The sequence below is a fragment of the Perca flavescens genome, chromosome 12 (genome assembly GCF_004354835.1).
Source record: "Perca flavescens isolate YP-PL-M2 chromosome 12, PFLA_1.0, whole genome shotgun sequence".
Taxonomy (NCBI): domain Eukaryota; kingdom Metazoa; phylum Chordata; class Actinopteri; order Perciformes; family Percidae; genus Perca; species Perca flavescens.
This window is the reverse complement of record NC_041342.1, coordinates 6,270,184-6,279,759: the sequence shown is the minus strand read 5'-3', so window position 1 is coordinate 6,279,759 and position 9,576 is coordinate 6,270,184. Positions and strand designations below refer to the sequence as shown.

Here is a 9,576-nt window from a genome sequence, read left to right as displayed (position 1 = left end):
CAGAATACATGGAAAATGGATCCCTGGATGCTTTTCTTCGGGTACATGCATTCTATTATACTGTCTCTGTTTTTAATCTAGCTTTTAGTAGCATTTTATTTCCAGTGAACTGAAAACGATCACTCACGACTGCCGAGCAAGTTGTCGGTGCCCGTGTTAACCTGCTCTCCTGTCTCTATATTTTGAACGTTTCAGAAACACGACGGCCAGTTCACGGTGATCCAGCTGGTCGGCATGCTGCGCGGCATCGCCTCAGGTATGAAGTACCTGTCGGACATGAGCTACGTCCACCGAGACCTGGCGGCTCGAAACATCCTGGTCAACAGCAACCTGGTGTGTAAGGTGTCTGACTTTGGCCTGAGCCGAGTTCTGGAGGACGACCCAGAGGCGGCCTACACCACGAGGGTAGGACACACACAGAAGTAACATATACACACAAACTGGATTTGAACATGTACATACAATCTTTCTTTTGTCTTTCACAGCCTATTTTTTATATGCACTTTTAAGCTACCTTTGAAAACATTTATTATAGACAAGTGAATAGACATCAATCGAAGAAGAAATCTTAAAACCTTTCGAACACAATGTGCACAATAATATTCCACTATTATTCCGAATATGACAATATTCCGAATTTCATACAGGTGGTGTAAACATCATATTCCATTTGGATATTCCAAATAAGGCCTTTTTCCGAATTTAGCATTTTCCGATTAAGACGTGGGGTATGCTGGTATTATTCGGGTTTTAGACACATTCTTTGGACGTGGATGTGTACAGCGCAGATATGCGTCTCAATCAGGGTTTTTACAGCAGTTTGTGACACTTTACGGCCACTTGCCTGTTTACAGCTTACAGCCAGCTCTGTGCGTTGCTATGGTTGCTGTACGCAAACCAACCAGCCGACAGTTTGCAGGGCTGGGATAAGAAGGAGAAACACAGCTACTTTTAAACATTATGAAAGACTTGGATATCAACAGGCTTTTGGATGTGCACATCGCAACGCCGGCCTTTTCAAGAAGCTGGCTGAAGGAATGAAAGAGGGAGGCTGGTTTTGCACGTCGAACAACTCCGCCACCGCTGGAAAACTTTGAAAAAAAACTATGTTGTACTTTGAATAATATTGGAATATTCACTTTCATTAGCCATGTAAACTAGCCTGGAAATTCAGACCCAAAGCCGAAAGATTAAGGGTCTGGCATTCAGTAATGAAAATGGCCCAACTCGAGGGGCAGCACCAAGCATGCATTTGAAAATCTCACCGCACGCAATTGGATAACACTACGACCAATCACAACAATACACGGGTTGACGTATTGAGAGCCGCATACGCTTACGGTGCGTTCATGGACATCGGAAAAACATTTTTCCGAGTGAAAACATCACCATTCACATCACTTCCTCTGGGAATCAGAGGTGGGAAACTCGGGCTGAATTTTGCTAACCGACTTTCCCAATTGGTGACGAGTTGTTGACAACTGACGTTTGAAGTAGGTAGTAGACTTTGGTTCACTGAACATATTTCAATGACAATAAACTGTTTATTGTGGACAAATGCCTCTGCCAAGAAACATACACAGACAGAACATGTTTCAAATTATTCATAAATAGGCCCATGTATAAAAAAAACGACACATTATCCGTGTCCTTTGCCGTTGGTTGTCCTGCAGATAACACAAAGCGATGTGCTTTTGGATGCTTCATAAGAAAACAGCTGCAGATCTTTTGTTATTGTGGCCTCCATTTTTTCACACACCTGATGCTATGGGCTACTGGTGGCAGTCATGCAACAAGTTGTTATGCCAAACGCCAATATAACAGAAGAAGAAGAACATGCATGCCGACCATGTGAACGCTGCCAGTCGGAAAAACAACGTAACCACGGGGGCGGCCCCTGATATTCCGAGGTGGCATGAACGCGCCATTAGCTACCAGCGGAGCTAACTGGTAGATTAAACTGTCGTCATCTGTTTAGCTCGCCTCTGGCCCGCCTCTATCAGATACACCGATGTGATTGGTGCAGCTTGGCAAGGGCATAGTTAATGACCATCATTACTCAATGCCAGAGTGACTCGCTGAGCAAATTCAAATTATGCTCTCGCAAGAACTCTGGATTTTCAGGGTACATGTAAACAGCTTAGTCGGAATATTGTTTTTTTCGAATAAGGGCAAAAAACGGAATATTATGTGCATGTAAACGTAGTCTAAGGCAATCAATTAGGCAAAAAAAAAAAAAAAATTAACAAATGAAATAAACAAATTATCCTTATTCACTGAAAAATTACATTTACTGCTATTTTAGGAGGCCACTGGGACTTATCTTTCACCTGGAGGAAAGATCCCCATCAGATGGACGGCTCCAGAGGCCATAGCTTACAGGAAGTTCACCTCAGCCAGCGATGTGTGGAGTTACGGCATCGTCATGTGGGAGGTGGTTTCATACGGAGAGAGACCCTACTGGGATATGAACAACCAGGATGTGAGTCATTTCTTTTGTATCATCTAACCTAAAAGTTGCCTCAAAGACAAAAGAGTGAGCTTATTCCTCAGGCACACTCAAATCAAAATACCGCATCACCTCCATTATTATTATATAATGAATTCAAGGAACCAACGATTTAGCTTCAGAACACGGATTACTCTCAGATATTAAAGGAAAATTCAACAACCTGGGCTTTATTTTCATTGTTTTGCCCTTAAATCCTGTTGGTTAAGATAATACTTTACTCAGCAACTGTATTGCCTACTGTTGGGGAAGCAGCTAGCAGCATGAGCGGTAACACGTCTTCACAGGCCGATTTAGACAAACCTCCAACTTAACCATATATTATCTTAAACAGCTGTTTAGAAGGGAAAATATAAGTGACTTCACCCAAAATGTTTTCCCATTGCTTCATACAACTGTGTAACCTGTAAGTACGGTATGAATGTTTGGTTCAAACAGGAAGTAACCCTTAAAGATCTAATGAATGTTTACGGTTTTGAGAAATAACTTGAAGAATCATCTTCATTTTCATTTCCAAATCAGTGGTTTAAATACTATGGTCAAAGCGGGGATTTTGCTTTGCCCCCATGCACTCTGTTTTAAAGCTGTCTATCAGATTTTAGCATTGAAGTTGGTGAGTACAATGTTATCATAACTGAAAGGGAAGATTGCCGAAAGTCTTAAAATAGGTTTCTTGTCACGTTGGCCCTGACAAAAAAAAAAAAAACTCTTACTTCTACCTTTGTACAGTCCACAAATTGGACTTAAATTATCTCAAATAAACAGATAAATAAATAAAGAAGGCAGCACTTCTTTAGGATACTTAAAGAGAGGATGTATGGAGGAAAAATAAGCCATCCTCTGTGTGACGTACTGAATTGTGACCCAGTGACTTTGACCTCTGCACCATTTTAAAAATTGTAAATGTTTCCTGTAAATTGCACAGAAAGGGCAGCAAGCCAATATGTTGTTCTTCAGTCACAGAATATTTTATTGAAGATAAGTATTTAGACTTCATAAAATCGACTAGAAAATGCTGCTTATGTTGTCCCCCCCCACCCCCCTCCCTCTCCTCCCCCTCTCCAAGCATACACTGTGTACTTTCAGGGGTGATTTAAATGTTTTTTGGTTTTTGGGATGTGAGACAAAAATCCTATTTCAGAGCAAATTTGCAATCACTTTGCTATCAAAGCTTGTTAAGTTTGAGTAGGTCAGAGAGGCAGTCTGGCATATGGAAATCTTCAGACGTGATTGATTTCATCTGCAGCACAGTCGTAGTCTAAGAAAACTTTCCTGATGAGCCGCTCGCCAGACACTTTATCCATCTTATTTACTTTCTGGTTTTTTTTTCGGAGCAAATTAGTACACGCTGAGCTGCTCTTCTGTCTTTCTTTGTTTTAGTGAAACACTGGGCCACAGGCTTATCTCACATCCAAATACAACTTGAGCATCTGGAACTCCACAGCTGCGATTCCATTCCATACTACATTTTATAATATGAAGTATTGTCATATTAGAACAGTTGACTGATTTGGCCTGCTTATCAACATGGCCAGCCCTTGGAGCTGCAGCAGAGGCTCTAACATACAACTCATGGAGGCAGTTATGCATATGGAAATTAAAAATTAAAAACAAAATACTAGCGAACTCACTGACACTATGACAACATTATACTTCCTGTTTACGTCCCCCAAAGCCCCCAAACAACTGTAGGTCCTAAACTTAGAGCATATTTATCCCCAAATAGAAGTAAGACATTAACTTTTTCATGTTGCACAATAATATTGTTTTTGACTGCACTAAAGGCCGTTTTATCGTTCTGCGGAGGTTCCATGCAGAGCTTTCGCCGTAGCCTACGCAAGTGCACTGGTGTGTGCGTCGAGCCAGCATGTTTGTGTGTGTGTGTGTGTGGGGGGAGTGGGTGAAAGAGCTAGGGAGAAGTGAGAGAGTGACGGCGATTAGCTTTGGAGCGAGTACCGACTCTAGAGTCATAGTGAGAGAAACAAAGTGTCTCTCCTGTTCTTTGTGACCACGGTGAGACATCTGTAGCAGGAGAAGTTAACCCTCTCCTTGATTTCATGTTGTTTATGGAGAAGGAGAACCAGGAAATGAGTCGGGGGGGAAATGCAACGCTACCAAGCCACGCCCGATCGTACGCCGTCGATTTTTACGCAGAAGCATAAAAAGGCCTTAAGGCTCAAAAGGCGCAGATTGTCTCAGAGTGTCAGACTCTGAAAACCCCTGATGAACAGTATTATCCCACATTGTAATGTACAAAGGAAATAGAGCAGCTGCTCACAGCTGCAAAAAATTTAAACAAATTGCAGATGGCGGTGGGACAGCCTTCGGAACGAGCTTGGAAAACAACAGAAAAGTAATAAATCTTGGGATAAAGGTTTTTGCTTTCCTTTTGTGAAATTTCATTGGTGGTGGAGTTTCAAAGTGGCAGTTTGATTGAACTCTGTTGCATATATTTAATCATTTCCTGCACAAAACCATAATGATTTATTGTATGCTGAATGCAAACACACAACATACTGTAACAATAAGTATATTGCGCATTGGACAAACTGACTTCTCTGCCTATTTTCTAAGGAAAGTTCTACTTTTATATTGTTTCAGTTCTGCATTAGTGAAACATTTTTACCTGGATCCAGGTTTTGGAAACTCTGACCTTTCTCTAGCCTCCTAAAAAATAAAAATAAACGTCCACTAGGACTGCACAATATACCTTTTTTCTATCGCCATCGCGATAAACACACTGCGATAAGGCTGCGACATATTACAAAAGACACTTTTGTAGAAAACTGCACTTTAAAATATAACTTCCTTTTTCTAAGTGATGCGTATTATATTCAGTTGAAAAAAAAAAATCAATTTGTTTCAATAAAAGAAAGTTGGAAGTGATTTATTTTTATTTGTTTTAAATTCAACAAGTACTGTGTTGTATTTTAGCAGAATACTGACAGAAGCAGAAAGGCAGAACTGAGTACACTTTAATCTCTAAAAGGCAGCACGGTGGTTCAGTGGTTAGCACTATTGCCTCACAGCAAGAAGGTTCTGGGTTCGAACCCAGGTCGTCCCAGGCCTTTCTGCGTGGACCAGTGCTTGCGTGGGTTTCCTCCGGTTTCTTTCCACCATAAAGACATGCATGCAACTAGGACTACAGTTGAAAAATGGCTAACATTGGGGTATTTACAGAAATGTTGATTAATGTGCATTATATAAATAAATAAATCTTCTTCTCTGTTTTATGGCAAGTAATATTGTTATCAATATTCCATACCATTATTGCATATTTTCCTCATGTTGTGCAGCCCTAACGTCCACCTCTGTGCTTCCTTTAGGTGATCAAAGCGATAGAAGAGGGCTACCGTCTGCCTGCTCCCATGGACTGTCCAGTGGTGCTGCACCAGCTCATGTTGGACTGCTGGGAGAGAGACCGCGCAGAGAGACCCACCTTCAGCCAGATACTCAACATGCTGGATAAACTCATCCGTAACCCTGGGACTCTGCGCCGGACGGGAGGGGACAGGTACATACTGTACATGTAATTACAGACATAGCAGATCACAGACAAATACATAGAATGCATTGTATCCATTTAAAAGGTGCAGTAAGCAATGCTGCGCAATGATTTCGGAAGCTCCGCCCCCTTGAATTCACAGACAGATAACTACCAACCCAGTCTCACGGCAGTTCGTGAAATGGTCACGTAATTTAATCTATTTGATTCGTGTACACAAACACGTTTGTATCGTTTTTTTCATGATGGTCAGCACGTTTTTTTAAACTAATGTATTTCAATGGGAATCTTTCGTGATCACAGCACGATTCTCAATGAGAAGATGACGCAGCATTAAGAGCAACTACGGTAGCGAGTAGTATGAAAGGCCGAAAAACAACACAGGACTTTCACCGTCGCTGTCTTCTTTTCCTAACCCCAACCGTGCCGTTGTTTTCCCCCATCATGTCTGTAAAAAAACGTGCTGACCATCACGAAACCCCCCCCGAGATAACCGTGTTCGTGTACACGAATCAAATAGATTAAATTACGTGACCATTTCACGAACTGCCGTGAGATGTGTTGTAACTACTAGCCGGCCATGTGTCACGTGCTGCCTCCCCCCTACCATCAACTGTCGCCGCCTGTTGCCGATTGGCTGGAATAATGTTTTGTGGCTCGTGCACTCCTTTCCGTTTGTTTGCCATTTACACAGCCAGGGCTGTGTATTAACTTAACACCTAATCTTTTTTCAAATAGAGAGCTAGGTGACCGTGAGGAGATATTTGCTAAAATTTGACAAAAAGTGTATTGGATTAACATCCCTTACTATGCCTTTAATATTCATTTAGCACTCATACTGTACTCACGCCTACATTCTTTCAGCTAGATGATCGGGCTCACATTCTTCAATTATGATTTCACACTCCTGTTTTTAGTACTGCCACCAACCTCCCTCCTCACACTCTTATTCTGTTTTCACAGACCCACAGCCACCTTGTTGGAGTCAGAGCTGGGTTCAGAGGTGTGTGTGTCGGTCCTACCAGAGGTGTGTGTGCCGGTGTCGTCGGTGTGCGAGTGGCTGCGGTCCATTGGGTTGGAGAGGTACGGAGACACTCTGGCAGCAGCAGGATACACCAGCCTGGACAGCCTCCTGGCTCTCACACACCAGTAAGTGCACTGTCATGTGAACAAATTGACCTTTACTGGCATTTACTCATCCCATTTCTTAGTGCAAAAATATGAGCTGCACACACAGAATCACATTTTATTAAACAATCATGCTCGGGTCAAAACAAGCGACAGAAAATGTCTCATGTATGACAGGCAGAATGAGAGCCACAAGTAGCACAAACATATTTATTTGCACACAAAATAGGTACCGTGTTTGGTGTGTTTTTCACATCATTTTTCTGTCTGGCACTCTTAAGCGTTGAGTATGCTCAAACAAACTAGTTTGCATAAAGTGTCATTTGAACACATCTAAAGAGAAAAATGATTGAAATATGTATCCGGGCTTGTTGAAATGACGTTTCCGAACATTTTCAGACACAGCCCCCTTATTTCTAACGTCAGAAAGGAGCGGGGGGAGGAGGTTTTAGATGCTGCTCAATGATCCAATAGACACCTTTCCACTTTGTCAAGATGTCAGTAGATGCCTCACAGCACTTCTCCTATATAATTACACAAAAATGTTTGTGCACTCTAATTTCCCCATTTAATGAGTGATGTGAATAGGTTTTCCATTTTGTCAGTTGCATTTTTTTTTCCTTTAATTAAAGGAGAACTCTAGTGTTGGTTCATCTTTTTATTTTGATACATACCATTCCCATGAAGACCGCGAAACCAATAGTGGATTTATCCAGCTACGTTGTATTGTCTGATGTATCTTATTCACAGAACTCTGTTGTCATCCAAAATCTATTAAAACACATAGAAGAACCATGCCAGCGTGTGGATGACATATTCATTTATTGCAATGAATGTGGCCCTCGAAGTGTAATGTAAAACATCTTTGCAGCTTCATTTCCATGCCACTGAGCGTGCCCGGGGCTGTGGTTTCTTGTTGCTTTGTCGCTTTACTCTTGTGTTTTAATAATCTGAATAACAATGGAGTTGTATGGCACAAAGGCACAAACTATATCAGGCTTTGGCCACAAAGACAACTTGATAACATGCTTATAGCTTGATTGGTAGACAGGATTGGCTATTAATTGTTAGGTTGGTGGTTAAATGGTTGTTCGGGTGTTCTTGAGCAGACACCAAACCCGGGGAAATTGTCTGCCAATTTTCACGAAAACTCGGCCTTATCCTTGGTGTGGCTTTGTGTGTTTAAACATATGTCTTTGTCTTCTCACCCGCAGGGAGATGGACAGACTTGGAATAATCACAGCGTCACACCAGGACATACTAATTGCTAGTGTGCAGCAAGAAATGTTGTCTCAAATGCAGCACATGCAACACACAATGGTTCCAGTCTGAGCCGGAGAACGGATACAAACCAGTTTTGAGAAGATTTTTATTTACCTCATCCATGCACTTTAGAGGGACTTTTCACCAGTGTGAATACAAGGAGTGGAGTGAAGAAGAGAAGAGAGAGCGAGAAGAGCAGCACTTTTTGTGATCATCTAACCCTATCCTGTGGAGTTTTCTGAAAATAAAACATGATCTGGACGCGGCCACAGATAGCATTAAGCTACTGGGAGCTCAGACTGAAGCCTCATCCTCTTATCCAGTTCTATTTTTCACTATTTCATTATTTGTTTTTGTAAAGGCTGTGCATAAGCAGAATGGCTTCCAACTTTTCTTTTGCTGCTTTGGGCTTGACTTGAATAAAAATGTGTTTTGTGTTTGCTCGTACGTCTGTGCGCGTGTGTGTGTGTGTGTGCGTGTGCGTGTGTGTGTGTGTGGTGTGCATAGCGTGAATGCACACAACATGGATCTCCCTTGTCAAGACATCATCTACCTTTGAATATGCAAAGAGAGAGAGAGAGAGAGAGAGAGAGAGAGAGAGAGAGCATGCGCAAAGTGCCGGAGAGAATGTAGAATTAAGAGCTCTTACTAGTTTCATACTGTAAGATCGTACTAACAAACTGTATGATTTGCTTGGGTTTTTAATTGTTTGTTCATTTTTTGTATTTTTTTGTATGTATTAGACATTTAGAGTAGAATGTCATCCATCTGTGTTAATTGTACATGTCTCTTGTTTGATGCTAAGAATTAGCTCCATGAAGCATTTTGTTTATTTATGGCATTTTTCTTTCTTTTTTTTTAAGTTTGAACATTGTAAAATAGAAACACTGAGGAAATATTGTAATGATTGCCATATTGCACTGCAATAAATCCCAAAACCCATCCAATTATGTAGGTTTTAATCTTGTTTAAACAGAGCTTTTGCATTGTAATGTATTTAATGTACAGTTTGTATTGTAATGTAGACAGAGTACCAAATGAAGCCTTGAGCGCTTCACGTTTATTATTTCCGAGTTTGGCAGAAGAAAGTGTCCTCTGTGGAAGTTGAGACTTAGTCAGAGGTGCCTGTAACAGGGAAAACAACGAGAAGAACACCCAGCTGAAATGCCTT

At 41.4% G+C, this 9,576-nt stretch overlaps 1 protein-coding gene across 1 annotated transcript in view; it reads left to right on the top strand.

The window, feature by feature from the left end:
- Positions 1-9,333, top strand: part of LOC114565333 (ephrin type-A receptor 4) — a 30,880-nt gene extending 21,547 nt beyond the window's left edge. The window contains exons 14-19 of the mRNA XM_028593321.1: positions 1-41; positions 196-405; positions 2,306-2,482; positions 5,836-6,023; positions 6,978-7,163; positions 8,357-9,333. The exon at positions 1-41 is cut by the window's left edge and continues 21 nt beyond it. Of these exons, the coding sequence (XP_028449122.1) occupies positions 1-41; positions 196-405; positions 2,306-2,482; positions 5,836-6,023; positions 6,978-7,163; positions 8,357-8,474 (920 nt within the window). The 3' untranslated portion in view covers positions 8,475-9,333. The remainder of the gene's footprint in view (positions 42-195; positions 406-2,305; positions 2,483-5,835; positions 6,024-6,977; positions 7,164-8,356) is intronic.
- The last annotated feature ends 243 nt before the right edge of the window (positions 9,334-9,576 follow it).